The following is a 20,712-nucleotide window of genomic DNA, read 5'->3' as shown; positions in this document are numbered from 1 at the left end:
GGAATGAGGTTCTTGAAACCTAGACTGTTAAAGCTGGGAGTTCCTCTCACACACTGTTTAAGTCAAAATAGCCAAGCCTTTGGCTATTGCTTCCAGGGCTCTGTTCACACTGCTCCTAGCAGCATGGAAATCCTCTTCCCAGTTCCCCAAGTCTGCTGCAATAATTGGTTGGATTTGGAGAATGAATCCTATTGCTGAGCTCTGCTGAACCTACCAACTGAGTTTCCCCAGGTTGCTACCTCTCTCAAAGCAAAAGCTAAAGACCGGCCATTCAAAGGGGGGCGGAGGGCAGGCAGAACTACGGAGCAAAACCCTGCAAAAGAAAACATGTTTGGGGGACACCGATAGGCATTTAATTCATTTTGAAAAGACCGAGCTGCAGTTCTAAGGGAAGTGTTTGGTGGGCCACACAGGACTATCAAATTAGAAGGCTGTAGAATTTTGCACCCCCAGTTTTTACAATACCTGTGCATTCTGTGGGCAAGAGCTACTGCGGTTTGCCATTTAATTCACAAGTTGGCCTTGGGTGGTTCTTTTTATGGGAAGAACACAAGAGAACAAGGATTTCTAAGCCAAAGTCATGGTAAGGTTGGGCACTTTTTATTATTCAAAGAGCAAAATACAAAAAAGTAAGCTAGGAAACAACCTAAATGATAAAATTCTGAGCTGCGTAGAGCACACAGCACAAAATTAGTAAAGAGTGGTCCCCATAAACCATGACGAGCTGTATATATACATTCAAAAGGAAAACGAGCAGAGAAACAGAGGGCTAACATTTTGCAAAAATGTTCCAGTTTTAAACACACACACACACACACACACACACACACACACACACACACAGCTGTGATTTCATCAGCCGGAGTCCACATTAGTCGTCTTCAGTAGTAAACCACGTCAATCTTCAGGACACACGAGAAACATAATGCAACTTGTACTTAACAAGGTTGGCCACAATGGAAGTGTTGAAGACCACGCTGGTGGACTGTTGAGTTACACGAGTTCACTTGGTTGTTAAAAGGCTTGCAGACTTCTGGAACCGTGGAGTTCAAATTGAGGGGGAATCCCACATGGAAACTTGCACAGGAAGAGAGCGCAGACCTTCCCACATCAGTTAGAACTGTAGGGGCTGGAAGTGATGCTAAGTCCTTCTGCCCTGCATGCTGGTGCTCTACATCTATGTAAAGTAGCCCAAGTCACAAGTGGAGTGAAACCTCTTCTAGCAGCCCTGCCTTTCCCTTTACACTGCATGACAGGCAGTTCAGACACATATCCACTGAGATGAAAGAAAACCGCCGCTCCTCCCGACATTGCATAACCACTGGCAAGGTAAGGACTTTTGTTTAACGCAATACTTCACAACTCTACACTGTTCAACAGCAGTTATGGGCCACTTTAAACCTTTAACTGAATGGCAGGTAATATTTTTATGGTGAGCACAAGAGAAGCCAAGCATCAGGGTGCAAGGCTTTCTGAATACTCGAGACACACCGTGCGCCTCACCCCATTGTCCTTATATCAGGCAGGGCAACAGGGTCACACAACCGCTGGCCCAAGAAGACCCCCACATCATAGCATCCCTAAATGCTCTCTATTAGGACATTTATTTCTCAACTGATAAAGGGGGATGCAGAGAAGCTGGTGTTCTACTCAGCTCTGCAAATTGGCTTATTTGCCATATTTCTTAGCTTTTGTACATTCCACAGTTCTTCTGCCCTTGAAATAAAACTGTGAAAGCAGCCTCAGCAAGGAAGCTTATTCACAGCCCTCTGGTACCATCTCTGTCCCATCACCTAAGGACAAGGGAACTGGGAGGCTGCTCATTCAGATAACTTGGATTTTTGCCATCTATGTTTGCTCCATCAGTGGTTTCCAAACCTGTTCAACCCTAGTACACCAGTCTGGCATTGAAGCTCATCTTTGGTCTTCATATTGTATTGCATGTTCTCTTATGCCCCTTCTCACTACCTTCATCACAATCGTCAACTTAATACTAGATAGAGCACATGGCTGCTTCATTTCTCAAAGGTTTTTTCATGCGGAGCTAGAGAAGAGAGAAGGAAGACATCTCTGCGTTGTTATCTCAAGTGGAGTGAAATTCCACCTCCATCTTCCCGTTCTGCAGTCTGCTGGATTCATTGCCAACAATTATTATTAATAAATAGGTGCTGAAAAATAGGTCACATTGGCCTAGGCAAACGGCAACAAAGGATGCATTTGCTTTTACAAAATGACAAACACTTTTTGCCCCTATTCACAGTCCCCTCTCAAACTGCCAAGGGGTGGCTGGTTTTTGCAGCGGGCAAAGGCTTTCGCACAGAGCATGTTCACACCACCTTCCCTCCCCCTCTTCAGCTCAGCCCTAGTTTTACTATCTGCCCCCTAACCTCTAGAAAATAGCAGCTTGGCCTCCACATGTTTATGTGGGACATATTCACATTAATAGATTTGGGATCATTAATTGAAGAGCTATCCTCCAAATAAAATGGACTTTATGCCACTGCTCTGATTCTTCAGAGAAGATGCTGGGAATAACATTAGGGTTGCCCAACTTTTTATCCTCCAGTAGGTAAAAATGGGGTGCAGTTCTCTTCTGACTGCATTCCTTATATGGTAAGGGATGTCTTTACTATGTTGTGAAAGAGGCAAGGGGAAGTGACCCACCTTATGGTGACTTTACGCCATTAAGAAAAATGAACGCACAAAGAGGCCTCCACCTCAATCTACACTCTACAGGAGCAACCAACCAGGCGTTGCATTATTACAGCATTTTCAAGAGGATGAAAGAGTGGGGCTTGTGCAGACAAGGAATGGTGGGTCCACACAGAACTGAACTGGTTGAAAGGGCCAGGGGCCAAGCGCCAAATGTGAGGGTCCCTCCTCCTCTGGCCAACTACTCCCATCTTTATTGCATGGTGGTGCAGAAATCCATTATGAAACAGGCCCCTTCAAAACAGTGAGTTCTGATGACAGTGAACATCCTTGCGGGATGGGAAAAGTTGGTTTCCTGTGGCAGAGCACAGCCCTAGCTTCTCTCTCTGTTCTTACAATTTCCAGAACCACCTTCTCGTTTCCCATTTCCATTCTTGAAAGATCTTACGAGCCTGCATGTCTTATAGATACTTAGACAATTATGCAATTCAGCACTATGGAGGCCTGAAACAATCCAGCTAAACAACAAAGGAGGATTACGACTTTTTAAAGAGAACAAACTACCTTGAAATGATCATTGTTTAACAATGTTGCTGGCATAGCCTGTGGATTCAACGTTTAACAGTCACAAATGCAACAGAATTATAAAGACTCTTGAACAGGGGATTAAGATTTGATCAAGGAAGGACTTTTAAAATCAATGTGTCCCAGTACCAAAAGAGAGTGTCTCTTGCTGACATCTGCCAAAGCTTTAATGACAGAGTACGCTACTCAACCGTAACAGATTTGGCCAGATTTCTTGGAAAGTCAACCTGAAAAAGACAAAAAGACAAAAAACTCAACAACCTGAAAAGGATATTTTAAATTGAACAGCCAATATGAGACTTATTGTTTTGTTACATACACAAGTGCACTCTCTGCTTGCTGGTTTATTTGGCAAGGCGCCCAAGCTGCCCACTTAGCCCAGCTGAAGCTGGTAGATTCACACCACCTTTAGAGATTTGTGAAACACCATCGTGGGAACATGATGCTGGACCAAATGGGCCACTGACCTGGTCCAGCAGGCTCTCCTTATGTTCGCTGAAGGACTAAAGGTGATCTTTGACAGTGTGGTACTTACATCATAGCCTCTGAGTACCGCAAGATGAAAAGCCAGGAGCTGTAAAGGGATGACGCTCAAGATCCCCTGCAGACAGTCCACGGAGTGGGGGACTTTGATGGTTCGCTTGTTGTTTTTGATGGTCTCAATATCTTCCTTATCGCAAATCACAACAGGCCGACCCTGCAAGGAGCACAAGCGTAAAGGAAAAGGCGGGGCAGCCCCTTCTCCACTCCCAAACTTAGGAGGCCTCCATCCACCTCTTAGGTTCAGTCTCTCCACACCCTTGAGAGAAAGATGAGGCAAAGGCTGAGAGGTCTCTTCTGCTCCGAGGCACCATAGGGAAATGGCAGGCCAGAAGAATTACACTGTCCTGGCAACATGCCTGTGGGAAGGAGAACAGGGGAGGAGCTCCTCCACCACCACCACCTTCAGGGTATGATTTACTGCACCTTCACAGCTTTCTTTGACACCTGTGGGTTCCAGCTGCTGTGGGGTACCATTTTACAGCTGCTGCAAGCAGGTCTTGGAGTGCTAGACCCCAAACTGTGACAGAGGAGAGCAATCTCAATCCCTCTCCCCCGCAAGCGTCACACTGGTGTCTGCTGGCAGCATTCCTGCACCTGCTTTGCAGATGGCACCATGCCAGAGCGTGGCTGAGCAAAACTCGGGGCAAATCACTTGGGCTGGGCCACTGCTTGACCCTGCTCCTGGGCCAGGAAGAAGGCAGGCAGGCTGGAGGGAACATGGGTACCCAGAGAGCAGCGCAAGCCAGTCTCCTTTGCTCTGGCTGTGCCCCTGTCCTGTGTGGGAGGGGGGGGGGAACCAAGCTAGGAGGGACGGCTGTCTCTTTACCCCCACCAATCCTGCCCCATGAACTCTTTTGTCTTCTCAGACTTTTGAATCAAGGCACAAAGAGCTTGAAAAAGTGCTTTTCTCCCACGAATGAAATAAGGCTGCGCCAGCAGATTTCAAAAGGTGTCACAACAGCCAGCCTGGAAGGTGGTTTCTGCTTGCTGCCCAGATGAGGCCGGTCTGGGAGCCACTCTCCTCGTCATCATTCTGGCTGGTTCCCACCAAAAAAGGGAGAAACGGAAGCCTGGGAGCCTTGAATGCAACAAGCCCTGCCTGTAAGGAGTTGAAGAGGGCCTCAGCCTGGAACCAGCGGGTGTTTGCCATTTCATTTGCTACATGCCACTTTTGTCGGCCCCAATAAAAACAATGTGCGTAGTCAAGAAACACACTTTTCAGTTATTTACCATCTCCTTAGTTATTGGTTTATGCCACTCTTGAGGGAAAACACAGGGGAGAGCAGATGTGGTTAGTTTCGTTTCACTCTGGAGAAGATCGTAAGAGGAGAAAGCCTTCAAGGGACAGAGAAGCAAACACCATTGGAAATGGCTATTTCCTTCAGCTCCTGTTCAGGTTCAGAGCCTCGTTTTCTCGGCTGGAAGAGGTGCTGCCCTCCCGCTTCTTCCCTCACCCCTTTTCTCCACTGCTCCAGGCACTGCCACTCAGTTCTGGCATTAGAGCTGGCGGAGGTCAAAGTGCCTCCTGAGCTGCTGAACGGCAGGAGATAAAAAGCTAGAGACACTGCACAGCTCCCTTCGCTCAGGCTTCCCATTTGACAGAAATATGGGGCAGAAATTTATACATAAATGCGGGGGGAGCACGGGAACAGATGCAGTTATGTTTGTCCCCTAGAAACATCCATAAAGGGGAAAGAGCTATTCAGCTTCAAAGAGGAACGCCCCCTCCCAAGCATCTTGGATATTCAGCTTGCCCATCCATGCCTTAAGCAGGCAAGACTTCTAGGCAACTGAGCAGATGCAGGAGAGGGCAAGGAGAGCCAGTGGTGGTGATTAGTGTGTTGGACCAGGGAGACCAGGGTTCAAATTCCCACTGGGCGATCTCAGGCCTCTCAGCCTAACCTACCTCACAGGGTTGTTGTGAGAAGAATGTATGCCACCCTGAGCTCCTTGGGGAAAGGCAGGAGATAAATGCAATAAATAATAAAAGTAAAACTGCCTGGCTGTGCAAGGAAGAAATCTTGCCTGAGGAATGCCAGCAGCCTTGCTTGTGATCCTGACCCCTCAAAAGGGGCCTGAGGATCCCACATTCCAACCTGGAATTAACACACAAGCAAGAGGTGAACGAAACCCTTAGACCAAGGATTGAGGGGTAGAGGAAACGGATCCCTCTTTCCCACCACCCACTTCCGATACCTTTGGGCACTGCCAATTCTGGTGCCTCATCCTTTATCCCTGGGGAGGAACAAAGGAAGATGGGACTTTGTGGAGCAGAGCTGGGTTCTGTCTCTTCTTGCCTGAACTCACCTGCCGGGCAATGACTTGCTGCAGGGCGTTCTGGCACTTGGTGTATGTGCCGTCCCTCGTGATGATCATGATGACAGGCATCAGTTTATCGACCAAGGCAAGGGGCCCATGCTTCAGCTCCCCGGCCAGAATGCCTTCCGAATGCATGTAGGTGATTTCTTTTATTTTCTGCAGAGAAGGTGCAACACATTAGTCTGTGAAGTCTCTCTCTAAAACAAAGATCCTCCTGAGGCCAGGGTTTAAATCCCCGCTCAGCCATTAAACTCGCTGGGTGACCTTGGGGGTCAGTCAGTGCCTCTCAGCCCGACTTGCCTCACAGGGTTCTTGTGGGGATTAAATGAGAGGGGGCAACCATGCATGCCACCATGAGCTCTTTGGGGGGAAAGATGCTCCACCAAGACAAAAGCAAACCAGCAGCTGTGGATAGTGACTCCAAAACCCTCCAGCTGGTTTCTGCCTACCCCAGACTGCAGAAACGCAAGAAACCACCATGAGAACTGCAAAACTCTTGGTAGGTTACAGGAGACGGCTGGTGAGCTGCATTTGGTTTAGCAGACAACAATATTTGCAGGCCTGATTTAAAACCCATCTTCATTTCTGACCTTTAGAAAACCTACTCAGTCCATTTGGGATTCTTTCTGTTGTCAGGGATTGCTCATACACTTTTAAAATAGCCTTCCCCAATCCAGTGCTCTCCAGTTCACTTGGACTACAACAACTCCCATACAGGCTGGGGCTGATGTGAGTTGGTCAAAACATCTGGAGGGCAGCAGGTTGTGGACAGCAGCTTTAAACACTCTCTTTGCAGTTATAATGACTAGAGACATGCTTTTAAAAATGCCCTTCCTCATTTTCAGGTCTGCCCCTCAAACTGGAACACAAATAATGATGGATAAGCCTATTATTATTATTATTATTATTATTATTATTATTATTATTAAAGGAAATGGGGATTCTTACCAGAGCGCCCTCCAGGCATGTCGCATAATGATAACCACGGCCCATAATGAGGACTGACTTCTGGTGGTAAAGCTCTGTGGCCAGTTTCTGGATTTCATCATCCATGCTCAGGACTTCTTTGATCAAGTCTATCGCAAGTAGCAAGAGGGAAGCAACATATTAACACGCAGGTTAACAATCTGCAATCACACTAGAAATGGCTTTACATGCACTTTGGAAACAATGTTCAATGTGGTATTTAAATGCTGTACTGAAAATTGCACGAATCAGTGGATCTTCAGAGAGTAAAAGTAACCATCACCTGGACCCACCAATTTTTATTGGGGTTTCATTAGCACCGAAGTTGGAAGGTGGTTTTCCTAAATCCTCCAACAGAACTCTGGAACCTGTTCTCGTAACTTATAAAGTGATCCACATTTGAGGATGTGACAATAAAGAACCAAGATACACTGATGCAATGCTTGATGTGGCTTTTAAACAAATATGTTTTGTTCTCTTGAAGATATGACGGTTTCCACTTTCATACGCAACTGATTATTTCTGCACAAGCCCATCTTATACAGCTGAAGAGTTTACCCACAGAGCTCATCTGTTTATTTTATTTATAAAACCATCTTTAGCAGACGCCTTCACCCCAGTATGGCTCCCCTTTAGCACATACACAGCCCAACAAGACGACGACAAAACTCCACCAACAACATACAAACCAATATGGCTAACCTGATCCAAACACCCACCCACCCCACTCACACATGAAAACAAAGCTCACCACACGCAATCACAAACGTACAACCACACCCATGGCCAATGCCAACCTCTCTCACCACAAGTGAATAGCAGAGAACCTGCACAAGCAACGCTGACACCAAACCCCACATACATTAAGCAAAATAGAAACATCACAACCCCACCCCACCCCCACTCACCTTTTCCCCCTCCACCTCTTTCCCCCTTTTCTTCCTAATATAACACTAATGTCTCAACAAATGAAACTGACCTGTAAAAATGTTACTTGGAAAAAAAGAGAGACATTGCTCATACTTTTGTAAGCCAATAAAATCTTTACTAAAAAAGGGGGGAGCCATCTTTAGCCCCCCAAAGTGACAAATTTCATCAATTAAAATATAATCAAAACAGTAAGATGAACAATGAGCCAAAAACCACAACCAAAAGCTTGGCAAAAGAGAGAGCACTAGTCACCACGAAGAAAGGGGCTCAGCTGGTTAGAGTGTGGTGCTGACAATGTCAAGGTTGCAGCTGCATATTCCTGCATTACAGGGAGTTTGACTAGATGACCCTCAGGGTCCCGTCCAACTCTGCAATTCTATGATTCTAACTAGGCTTCCTGAGGCCCAGAATCTGGGTGCCAGAACCAAAAAGGCCCTGCCACTCAACCCAGCCCAGACTTCCGATGGCAGGAGGTTGCAGAGGAAGGCCTCCAGCAAGAGTGCAGCAGATAAACAGGCTCATGCAGCAGGAGGCAGCCTGTCAAAGATCCTACTCCAAAACTGTTTAATAACCAGCACTTTGAACTATGCCTAAAAATGGATTGGTAGCTAGTGTGGATTAACCAAGAATGGAGCATCAGAGAATACTCCAGCTTCAAAGGCAGCTCCATGCAGGCTATGTGGCAGTGAGGGACCTGATCTGGATGAGATCCTTGCTGCTTCAAATCTCCCAGCTTCGCACAAAACCAGGAAGCAAGTGAGAGGTCCCACTACCCTCGTTGAGTCAATCCTCGCCTTGCTGTTCTCCTTCAAAGAATCACATTTTGTCATGACGCCTCAGAGCGCCCGCACGCACCTGGCAATAACTTGAGGCCTCGCATGATTTCTTTCCGTCTTTCTTGCATGGAAATCCTGTCGTCGCACATCATGAGCGCAAACATCACTAGCGACACAAATTGGCTTGTGTAGGCCTGCGGAAAGAGATGACATCACTGTGCATATGCTTGCCAGATTTGCTAAGATGCTGCAAGCTGCCCAAAACTCACACCTGAAAGCTGCTGGTATAAAAGTGGTGGCTTCACTATCCCACTTGACCCTGGCACAAACCCAGCCCAGCCCCTAAGCACCAGAAAGGATTGGTTCTTCCAGTGAGAAATCCAAAATTCCAAATCCAAGGGAGCTCCATCGTCACAGACAAGGCTATTCATTTTACCTCCAGCTAACAGCAAAGGGACACCACCAATCAGGTCAAGCTGATACCAGGCATCTAGTCTGGCCACTCTCAAACGTACTTGAAGACAACAATTACCCTAGCTAACCTGGAGAGTAAGAATAAGGGAGCAGCTGAGTGTGTGGCCAGTCCTTACAGCTGGAGGCTCTGTAATTTTGTTGTTCATGCCTGGGCAGAGGCAGAGATCCTGCACTCAAGGCACCACTCGTACATCTTCATATCCTTAGGCAGGAAAGTGTCGGGGGCGGGGGGGGGGAGCCAGTCAATACCCCTGAATTCTGTCTAAACTCTGTCTAAAGGCTGGCGGAAAGGGGCAGGCCCTGCAATCTTCTCCTTTTTCCTTCCAGCCTGATTAGAGAGAAAACAACAGAACCAACCCAGCGACTAAGAGCAGGCTGAGACCCTGGGCATGCTCAATTCAGAGAAAGGCTGAGGAGGAAATGTGTGTGTCTGGATCGGAGGGAGGGTGTGCATCCTAGTCCAGCCCTAAATCCAAATCCCTCTTTGGAAGAACCTTGTTTCTAGAGACTGGGGGGGGGGGGCAGCCCAGTATCTAGAGCACGAGATGGCAAGATGTAGGGGAAAGCACTGATTTCAAACTGTTATTAATCTAGAGGAGCTACTTTCTATTGACTCCTAAGTATTGACTCTAGTTTGGAGGTTCCACCACTGCAACTTGAAAAAGGCCTGTCATTGTCTGACAATTTACATCAGCTGCCTTCTCAGTTTATCAATAGTTTCCTCCAGAAAGCATTGTCTGAGTTAACTTCGATTCTTTATCCTAAACGGTGATTACATATTCCAGAAATGCAGTCTTAAATGGGGGCGGGGGGGGGGGAGAATGTAATGTGTAACATCTGCTCATTTTGGGATGCCGCCAACATGCTCGGGAGCATGAGCAAGAAAAAATAGCGCCCCTGAAACAAAAAGACAGGTTTATACTCCTCCCAGACCTGAGCAGCCAGATGCTGAGGACAGAGTGCTGTGCTTGGACCAGGAAGGTCTGGGTGACTATCACCCCACCCAGTTAATAACTTCCCAACTAGTCCAGCATTTTGTTCTCACAGTGGCCAAATAGTGGAAAACAACTACATTCCCCTCCTGCGGTTTCCAGCAACTGGTATTCAGAGGTATATTGCCTGGCAGTGGAGACAGAACATAGCCATGGTGGCTAGGAACCACTGATCCTTGCCTGCTATCTGGTCCAGTGGCACTCTCCCCTCTCATTGCCATAGGTTACCCCAGGCTCCAGTGGCTCTGGACCAGAACAGTGGCTCCTTACCTGGGTCTCTGGAACAGCCTAAGAAACAGTTTCTCAAGTTCTTAACTGGCTTCGTGGAAAGGAACACCAATATTTTCAAAACTGCCAATGCAGGCTAAAAATGAGCTGGACTCTCAGCTGCAATGAATACCCTGATTGCTCCAGCAAGTGAATTCAGACCCTCTCAGCTCATGTAATATTGCAGCACGTTCCCCATGAAAAAGCAGCAGGCACCTTAGCATACAAATCTTGGCCAAGGCTCGTTCTTTGTTAAATGCCTCTTTTCAATTTTTAAGGGGAAAAGGAAGCAGCTCAATCACCTTGAGGAAATATTGAGGTATTTGCCAGGAACCCTCTTTGACCCCCCACCCCACCCCGAGGAAGGGTGTTGCGAGGATTCAGGACAGATAAAAGCTCTTGTGCTCAGATCCTGCATGCGAGTTTCCCACAAGCATCTGGCTGGCCACTGTGAGAATAGGATGCTGGCCTAGGAGGGCCATTGGCCTGATTCAGAAGGCTCTTAAAGGTGTTCTTAAGGGGATCTACAACCTGGAGGTCTGCGGAAGGGAGGGGGGAGAGTGCAGAATGGCCAGCTGCTGCAGCAGCTCACACAACAAACCATGCAAAGCAACTCTAGGCAGCAGGGAGGAGATGTAGGAAGCCCTGGTGGGAATCTACTGAGATAGGGAGAGATCCCATCACCCGGGATCTTGCCTTATTCACTGCTCACAGACTCTTCCAATGTTTGAGGGTTAAGGGTATGTTTTTTGAAAGCTTTAAAGGATAATTTAATACAAAAAATTGTTGAGTTATACATGCACATGAAAATGATATACACCAAGAGATTACCTAACATTTACCGTATTTTTCGCCCCATAGGGCGCACCTAGTTTTTTTTTGGGGGGGGGGAAGCTATCAGGAAGTTATCTGCAAGCCTTGGGAACCCGCCGGAGTTCCCGCCGGGCTCCCAAGGCTTGCAGAAAGCTGCCCAAAGCCCGGGGTGCCCTCCGCTGCACTCCCCAGGTTTCGGGCTGCAGGCTGCTGTGCGCAAGCCTTGGGAGCCCCATGGGAACTCCCGTGCTTCCTGTGACTGTTACGGGGGGCTGCTTTGTATATTTTTATGCACTGTGTTTTTGCATGAATGCATTAACATTTTAATGCTTGTTTTAATAAATATATTGTAGGTTGATTGCAGGCTTCTGGGTAACAAGCAGCTAAAAATTCAAATAAATAATAGCTGGGAAAGGGGTTGGGCTGTGTGCCTGCACTTCAAATGAGGATTTCTGTAAGAAGTTATGCCTCTTTCAACTTAACGCAACCTGGAGGGAACTATTCAAAATGTGGGTATTTCTAAAGACCCTCTGCAGACTGTAGATGAACTGGGAAAGAACCCCTATGCCTTCCCCTCTTCCTTGAGAAATCACAGAATTGTAGAATTGGAAGGGATCCTGAGGGTCATAAGCATAAGATTCTGAAGCATAAGATTCTGAAGCATAAGATTCTGAAGCATAAGATTCTGAAGCATAAGATTCAGAACAGATGCATGTATTACAAGATATGCAAATCTACGTGACTCAACTGAGCTTTATTGGTGCCAAGTGTGAGTGCCTCTGATGACACAAGGAACCCTTACCTTTGTGCTGGCAACCCCAATCTCTGGCCCAGCATTGATGTGAACCCCGCAGTCTGTCTCGCGAGATATGGAGCTCCCCACAGTATTTGTGATTCCGACAGTCAGGGCTCCTCTCTCCTTGCAGTAGCGTAGGGCCATCAGGGTGTCTGCTGTCTCACCTGCAGAGAGACAGACACCATCAGAGTCAGGAAAAGCTCAACCTGGAGGCCACAGAATCATTCTAGCCCAACTCCCTGCAATGCAGGAATCACAGCTAAAAAAATCCCTGAATAATGGTCATCTGACCTCTGCTTAAAAACCCCTAATGTAGGAGAGTCCAACACCTTCCAGGGGAGACTGTTCCACTGTCCAACAGTTCTTGCCATCAAAAAGTCATTCCTGATGTTTAATCAGAATCTCCTTTCTTGTCATTTGAATTCACTGCTTCAGATCCTACCCTCTGGAGCAACAGAAACCAAGCTTGCTCCACCTTCTATGTGGCAGTCCTTCAGACATTTGAAGGTGGCTATCCTATCACCTCTCAGCCTTCTCTACGCTAGGTAAAGGTAAAGGTACCACTGCCCGTTCGGGCCAGTCTTGCCAGACTCTAGGGTTGTGCGCTCATCTCACTCTATAGCCGGGAGCCAGCGCTGTCCGCAGACACTTCCGGGTCACGTTGCCAGCGTGACAAGCTGCATCTGGCAAGCCAGCGCAGCACACGGAACACCGTTTACCTTCCCGCTGGTAAGCGGTCCCTATTTATCTGCTTGCACCGGAAGTGCTTTCGAACTGTGAGGTTGGCAGGCACTGGGACCGAACGACGGGAGCGCACCCTGCCGCGGGGATTCGAACCGCCGACCATGCGATCGGCAAGTCCTAGGCGCTGAGGTTTTACCCACAGCACCACCCGCATCCCTTATATGTTTAGCGTCTCTACGCTAAACATACCTAATTCCCTCAATTGTTCCTCATTATGCTTGGTTTCCAGACCCTTATCATTTTGGTCATCCTCCTCTGCACACCTTCCAGCTTTCAATATCCTTCTTAAACTGTGGTGTCCAGAACTAGACACAGGACTTCAGGCTGGGTATGATCCAGGCCATAGCTGTCAAACTTTTCCCTTTTCTTGCGAGGAATCCTATTCGGAATAAGGGAATTTCCCTTTAAAAATGTTGGCAGCTATGATCCAGGCAGAATAGTGTGTTATTATAACTTCCCTTGATTTGGACACTCAACTTCTGTTGATGCAGCCTAGAAATGCATTAACTCTTTTTTTTGCTGCTGCAGATAGGCACCATAGATGAGAAACCACAGACCTAACCAAAGCAGCAATGCTCTCTGAAGAACTCTAGTTCTTCCACTTCTTTGCTCAGCATCAGGAACAGAAGACAGCTGCATTAGAACACAATACTAGCTAGGGAAAACATATTATTACTGATCTGGATTTTATGATTTGTTCTTGTTCCTTTATGTGAGCTGCCTGGAGTATACCCAGATGCAGAAAGGCAAGATATAAAATATCTAAATAAACCGGACAAGATATTGTAATGAGAATAGCAGCCAGATGTTAAGAAGGCAAACTGAGGGGGTATTGTTCATTTTAAGCAATACCCAAATTGCACACTGTTTTTGGAATGATGCAAAGGGCAAGAGTAAAGTAGGTAATCTGGGCAAATATCTACAGGATTCCAAATCCTTTTAGCAATACATTCTGGAAAGAAATCTCCCTACCAATGAACCATTCATATATTCCACTGGCACTCAAGCAAATCTAGACTGATCTGTCTAGATGGCTCTGTGTGTTATGTGTATGGAGTTAAACTACAGGACATAATTACAGCTGTTTTTCATAAAACAACTCAAACTACTAACTACTTCTTATGAATTTAGAGAATTCATTATATTATTACACTGAAAATGCTGAAACAACAGGAATACCAAGTGCATGGCAAAGAAGATTACAGGCATGCCTGCAAATCACCAGCAGAGGGTGTCAAATCCCCAGCCTGCTGACTGCCAATACCGACCGTTCCTTTGGCCGGCTACTATCACTATGGTCAGCAGGGAGCATTCTAAGAGGTGCCTTCTACGCTCAAAATATATTCTAGCAGTTCCCCTGGCCAAGGAAGAAATCACTGTGCGGTAAAGAAGCCTCCAGATGTTGTTGGACTACAACTCCCATCAGCTGTGTTGGCTGGGGCTGATGGGAGTTGCAGTCCAACAACATCTGGAGGGCACTGGTCGGTGAAGGCTGCCCCAGAGGGATGGGAAACCCTGCAAGGAATCTGCTGTTTGTGACTACCCAATACGACTCATGTGTCCAGGAGGGCAGAAGATTCTACAATTGGTTTGTAGCTTTTATTCCACAGAACAAGGTTTTTTTTTGGCAAACCAAAGTGCCCAGGCTTCAGCCATTTCATCTGAACAGTAACATTTCATTTTCAATGCAGCAGCGGTGCTGGAAGTGATTATAAAAAAACAGTTTTGGCTATTTAGCCCCTTTTTACCTATACTATATTATAGTATAAATCATGGGTAGGCAAACTAAGGCCCGGGGGCCGGATCTGGTCCAATCGCCTTCTAAATCTGGCCTGCGGAAGAATCAGTGTGTTTTTACATGAGTAGAATGTGTCCTTTTATTTAAAATGCATCTCTGGGTTATTTGTGGGGCATAGGAATTAGTTTATCCCCCCCCCCCAAAAAAAAATAAAGTCCGGCCTCCCACAAGGTCTGAGGGACAGTGGACCGGCTCCCTGCTGAAAAAGTTTGCTGACCCCTGGTATAAATAGTCGAAACTACTATTCTGGTAAAGTAGAAAGGGTCCTTCAGTAATGTGTAGCTATACACCTGATTTTTTTAAAAAATAATAATATTGTTTTAGTTCTATTAGTTTAATTACTTTTTAACCATTTTCATTTTTTGCCATTTTATTTGTGTCATTTTAATTTGTGTAAGACACACTTTGAGTCCCGGACTGAGGAAAAGGCGGGAGATAGGGATAAATATCACAAACACATAATTAATTAATAAATATGTATCCACATGATTTAATTTTTAGCTTATATTTGAAACTAAAGCTTTAGGCATGAAATTCAGGCTGCATTTCACTACATTCACACAGGGTTTGTCCTTTGTTTTGAAACTCTTACATTTTGCCCCGGATAACTTGCACATGTCTGGTTCTAAGCATGCCGAACTCATTACTTCTAAAAACACAAACAAACAAACAAACAAACAAACAGAAACACACATTGTTTGTATGAGCAATGGCCAAGAAGTACCATGTGCTAAGAGCTCCAGCCGGGAGAATCCTGACCAGACTTGGTGGCTCCTGGCTCTACAGGATTCTAAACCTCCCTCCTCGGTAGCACGCCAGGTCAAAGGTCATGAGCCTAGCCAAAGGTAGCCACCTACTGGTCTCAGTTTGGCCTGCTACCTGCCCAGCACTGCTCCCAGGCCAAAGACCCGTCCGTACCTGACTGGCTGATGAAGAAGCAGACATCATCTCTGAAGACTGGAGTGTTCCTGTCCAAAAAGTCACTGGCAAGTTCTACCATGACAGGCAATTCAGTCAACTCTTCCAGAACTTGACGTGTCTGGTAAAGAAAAGAAAAGAAAAAGGGGGGAAGTCACATACTCCTCAGCCCATGAAGCAGTGCAGCAGATTCTGGAGGGAACACATCCTGTAGGGTCCAAGGTTGGCATCATTAAAACATGTTCTCATAGGCAAAATAAACTATACATGCCTTAGAGAAAATGTGATTTATTACATCAGAACTGGAGTGAGTTTCCAATTCTGGTAAGACTCTCACAATCCAAATGTTCTACCAGGGGTACCAACTTGAATAAAATATTGGGGGGGGGGTAAGCCCTGCCTTGCACAATCAATCTCATGACTTGGCACACGCACACCATTTGAATGCCAATGCCCATCAACTTTGCAGGGGCCCGGCCCCCTCCAATATTTTATTGGGGAAGGAGGGAAGGGACCTGGGAGTGATGGGAGGGTCCCTAGGAGTTGTCTCCTACGCGTTCTACTGAGTATGTCTTTCCATGCTCCAGTTGAGAATTAATGACCCAGTAGGTAATTTCAGTGAGATATGCCTCCCATCTGCAGAACAAAACAGACCAATGAAATGAAGCTACAAGGACAGGTCACGGTTACAAGGAGCCCACTCTCCATAGCTTCACCAACATAATCGTAGGATCACAGCACTACTAATTTGTTCAATGTGTTTGAGATGCTACTCAAAAGGAAAACCCAAAGTCAGCCACTTACTGCAACTCCAGCGTGGTAGCTTGTTCCGCAAGCAATTAGGATGAGACGCCGGCACCTTTGGATCTCCTTGATGTGATCTTTCAAACCCCCAAGATTCACTATTATAAATGTAGACACAAAGGTTTTGGTATTGAACATGATGATAATAATAATAATAACTACTACTACTACTACTACTACTACTACTACTACTCAAGGAAAAACATAAGAGACATTTCAACTAAGTCTTCAGGAATTATATTGTCCATTTAGAGGAATTTCAGAGTTTGCCCTCCTCTCATCATCTACAGTATACAGTCTAGTCACGGACGACTCTGGGGTTGCAGCGCTCATATCGCTTTACTGGCCAAGGGAGCAGGCATTTGTCCGCAGACAGCTTCCGGGTCATGTGACCAGCATGACTAAGCAGCTTCTGGCAAACCAGAGCAGCGCACGGAAATGGCGTTTACCTTCCCACCGGAGTGGTACCTATTTATCTACTTGCACTTGACGTGCTTTCAAACTGCTAGGTTGGCAGGAGCTGGGACCGAGCAACGGGAGCTCGCCCCGTCACGGGGATTCGAACAGCTGACCTTCTGATCGGCAAGCCCTAGGCTCCGTGGTTTAGACCACAGCGCCACCTGCGTCCCGCAGTACACAGTAGGGTCAAGCAAATGTCATCTCCTTAGACACTTTCCTAAGCAGGAAGAAGGCAAGTACCAAGTGTGGCAGCATAACCCCCCAGTCCCACTAAGCATCCCAGAGGAGAAGGGAAACTTGCTCAGCAGCATAGAGTCATAGAATCATAGTTGGAAGAGACCACAAGGGCCATCGAGTCCAACCCCCTGCCAAGCAGGAAACACCGTCAGAGCACTCCTGACATATGGTTGTCAAGCCTCTGCTTAAAGACCTCCAAAGAAGGAGACTCCACCACACTCCTTGGCAGCAAATTCCACTGTCGAACAGCTCTTACTGTCAGGAAGTTCTTCCTAATGTTTAGGTGGAATCTTTTTTCTTGTAGAAAAAATGTTTAGGTGGAATCTTTTTTCTTGCAAAGTGGTCAAAATGCAATCAACAGAAAGCAGAGGTAGAATAGTGTAGAAGAACTTCTACCTCAGCTGTTTGATGGTGGAACCAACTATCTCAGAAGATAGCGGACTCTCCTTCATGGGAGATATTTGAGAAGAGGTTAGCTGGCCATCTGTCAGGGATTCTTCAGTCGTAATCCCTGCATTGCAGGGGGTTGGACTAGATGGCCCTTGGGGTCCCTTCCAACTCTACAATTCTATGAATCATCCTTACATTACGTAAGGCAAAAAGGGCAGAGAATTTCTCTGTATACAGACCATCCTGTTGTGCCCCTCCCCCCTTTATCAGCAGTACTTTATTAAGCAAAAGCGCCTCAAAAACCAAAACACCATTGACATGCTTTTGACTTAGTTACCGGTGTAGTCATCGAAGTTGACTCTTCCTCTCATGGTGTTGACAACGGATTCTGGTTGTTCAAAAATTTCCTTTTGCATGAATGAACTGAAGTTACCTTTTAAAAAAAAACAGCAGCAAAATGTAGACTGGATGGAAACAACACTGCAATGTTTATTCTGTTGACAAAGCTACCTGTTGATGGCAATGGTGACCACCTGAGAGGTGTCAGAACTGAGTTCTGGTGAGCTCTGGCTGAAAAATGTCCTGCTTACTAGTATGTATCCACTAGTACTAGTAGCCATCCTAATATAATTTTGTCCTTTTTGCTGATGCAGAAATTCTTTATATTTTCCTGTTCTTTATTTCAGAATGTGGTGTTTTATTATTATTGCAACTTCTTATATATATATATCAATATTTTAGTACAGTGAACATGGGCTAAACAACATTGCCTGGGAAATGTAAAGAAAAGAATAAAATGCAGCCAATTCAATTATGATACATAAACTACAACTGTGAAACAGCAGAGCCGATGGAGTCCTGCTCTTGGACTGTGCCACCTGATCATGATAGGAACAATTGCTTAGAAATTACTACCTGAGTTTTGATTTTGATTTTCCTCTTCCCTCCCTGTCTATTTCCCATTTTGTGCCATTTAAAAAAAAATTGTAAGCCTCCAAGTAGGTAGCCTGTGTCCCCACGAATCTCCAGGAAGGATCTTCACAAACACACACACACTTGAAACTGAGAAGCCCTGACTATCAACTTAGACATACCCTTCATGATTTGCTGGAGCTCCATTTGTAGGGTCTGGACAGCGCGACTAGGATGATCAGCCGCTGTGCGCTTGACTCGATGGATGGAGAGACGGCCGTCCACAACAGCTGCCACATCATCATCCTCCAGAAAAATCACTCTGTTGGTATGCTCAATAACTGCACTGTAAAAGAGTAGAGAATGGTTCAACTTCCATCTATGGAAACTAGAAGGAGAAGAATCTGGACTATTATGCTTAAGGGCAAATAACTTGTAAGATTCACTGAATAGGCACATTATAAAATAATTGGACTCCAGTTATCCAGTAATGAAACCATATTAGAACCAGAGTGTTTGCAAGAGTAGATATACCACTCTTGAGATAAGAGTTGAGCTGACTGATCCTATTGTATTTTTATCTAAACTTTGAAATACTACTACTAATAATAATAATGATAAATAATACAATGCTGAATTGGAATACAACTACAGCCTCCCCTCCAAAAAACTATAAAGGGTCTGCAACTTACCATATTAACTGGATCATTTTTAATATCCTTACTTTATCATTTTACTATAACCTACTTTTCAGCTCTTATGCAAATTTTATTGCATTTATTTAACCCTCTTCCATTTTTTTTACAGGCCCTTTTAAGACCAGCTAGAAACAAAGATCATGACTGATCACAAAATCATTCCTGTTTAACATAATAGATTTAATTGGCTGTGCATTCCAAAAACATGGTCTAATTGGACCCGACCCCCCCCCCCACAATGTTAATTTAAATTCCTCATTGGACTATCTATCAGTAACCTCTTGAAAAGAAAAGAGAAAAGATGTCTAAATATTGTGCTCAGAGAAGGAGTGGGTCTAATGTACCCAAATAGCATGAAAGGTGCCCCCTCCCCGATGAACATTGCAAATAAGAAATCAGTGTAGCAGGTTTGTACACTGAGTGTGTTAACTCCTTTATCAAGAAAGTCGAATTGGAGCAGAATTAACCCTTAGGGTAAAATGTTCGCCTGGGCTCCGACAGACCCCTGAAATCGTTTTGTGGGTTGTTTTGTACCCAAAAACAGAACACCCTGCATAAAACATGGTTTTTATCCAATGCTAGTTTTGCGCATAGTTGACCTACTGAAGTTAAAGCACATGACTGAGGTTCATTAGTTTTAATACTTTTGCTTTGAGTAGAACTTAGTTGGGCTGACTAGAACTATAATTAAACTACACACCCAAATATTCATTTGCTTTTGAAGAGGTAAAAGGTAAATGTAAAGGGACCCCTGACCGTTAGGTCCAGTCGCGGATGACTCTGGGGTTGTGGCGCTCATTTCGCTTTACAGCTTCCGGGTCATGTGGCCAGCATGACTAAGCCGCTTCTGGCGAACCAGAGCAGTGCACGGAAATGTCATTTACCTTCCCACCGGAGCGGTACCTATTTATCTACTTGCACTTTGACATGCTTTCGAACTGCTAGGTGGGCAGGAGCTGGGACCGAGCAACGGGAGCTCACCCTGTCGTGGGGATTCGAACTGCTGACATTCTGAATGGCAAGCCCTAGGCTCAGTGGTTTAGACCACAGTGCTAGCCGCGTCCCTTTGAAGAGGTATAATAGCATAAAAATGAAATTTATGACACACACAAAATGTTATGGTGTTCTTTACCCTATTTTGAGAAGTTGTTGGGGTCAGAATGCACCCTAAGCAGCTTGGGCATTTGGTAGTTTCACTTTCCTCTTTCAAAAGGACCAAATAGGCTGCCTGATAAGCTTAGTAAATTAAACAGTGGGTGACTGGGTAAAAGGGAGCTGAAACACTACAGGAGAACTGATCCCAGAAATGCTAAGTAGATCCCAGAGTAGGAAGCCATTCAGGTTTGCTAATAAATAATTTTATTTATTTATTTTTGCTGTGGTCCACAGCGATGCTATTAGCACAGGAAAGTTAACTGCTATCCTTCTCTCCCGCTAAGGAGCTGACACCAACATATATGGTTCCTCACCACATGTTAGGCAGAGATATAGCAATTGACCTGAGGCCACTTGGAAAGCTTCAAACACCCACACAACTGTGAAGTCATGAGCCCTACTGGGCACCTTTGTGAGGAAAGGCAGGATAGCAATTTAAAATATCAACAAGCTGGTCCCAGACTATCAGCTATACTCTGCTGGC

The 20,712-nt window shown here is 45.6% G+C and overlaps 1 protein-coding gene and 1 long non-coding RNA gene across 6 annotated transcripts in view; one reads left to right on the top strand and one right to left on the bottom strand.

Moving 5' to 3' along the window:
* Positions 1–584: 584 nt before the first annotated feature.
* GFPT1 (glutamine--fructose-6-phosphate transaminase 1) overlaps positions 585–20,712 on the bottom strand; it is a 43,309-nt gene continuing 23,181 nt past the window's right edge. For 2 of the 5 annotated variants that reach the window (XM_081868444.1, XM_081868445.1), the window contains 11 exons: positions 18,558–18,721; positions 17,801–17,896; positions 16,378–16,475; positions 15,574–15,694; positions 15,248–15,304; positions 12,120–12,277; positions 8,851–8,965; positions 7,048–7,175; positions 6,088–6,255; positions 3,773–3,934; positions 585–3,464 (listed from right to left, as the gene is read on the bottom strand). In XM_081868444.1, coding sequence (XP_081724570.1) covers positions 3,420–3,464; positions 3,773–3,934; positions 6,088–6,255; positions 7,048–7,175; positions 8,851–8,965; positions 12,120–12,277; positions 15,248–15,304; positions 15,574–15,694; positions 16,378–16,475; positions 17,801–17,896; positions 18,558–18,721 — 1,312 coding nt within the window. In that variant the 3' untranslated portion in view covers positions 585–3,419. The remainder of the gene's footprint in view (positions 3,465–3,772; positions 3,935–6,087; positions 6,256–7,047; positions 7,176–8,850; positions 8,966–12,119; positions 12,278–15,247; positions 15,305–15,573; positions 15,695–16,377; positions 16,476–17,800; positions 17,897–18,557; positions 18,722–20,712) is intronic. The other 3 variants (XM_081868446.1, XM_081868447.1, XR_014158225.1) reach the window with 2 other exon arrangements.
* On the top strand, positions 12,905–15,339 carry LOC309345517. The gene is made up of 2 exons (XR_014158279.1): positions 12,905–13,185; positions 13,278–15,339. It is a non-coding gene; the product is annotated as an uncharacterized lncRNA (long non-coding RNA).

This window comes from Podarcis erhardii (assembly GCF_964252035.2).
Source record: "Podarcis erhardii genome assembly, chromosome: 7".
Taxonomy (NCBI): domain Eukaryota; kingdom Metazoa; phylum Chordata; class Lepidosauria; order Squamata; family Lacertidae; genus Podarcis; species Podarcis erhardii.
The sequence above is the reverse complement of the archived record's forward strand: the minus strand, read 5'-3'. Positions and strand labels throughout refer to the sequence as shown.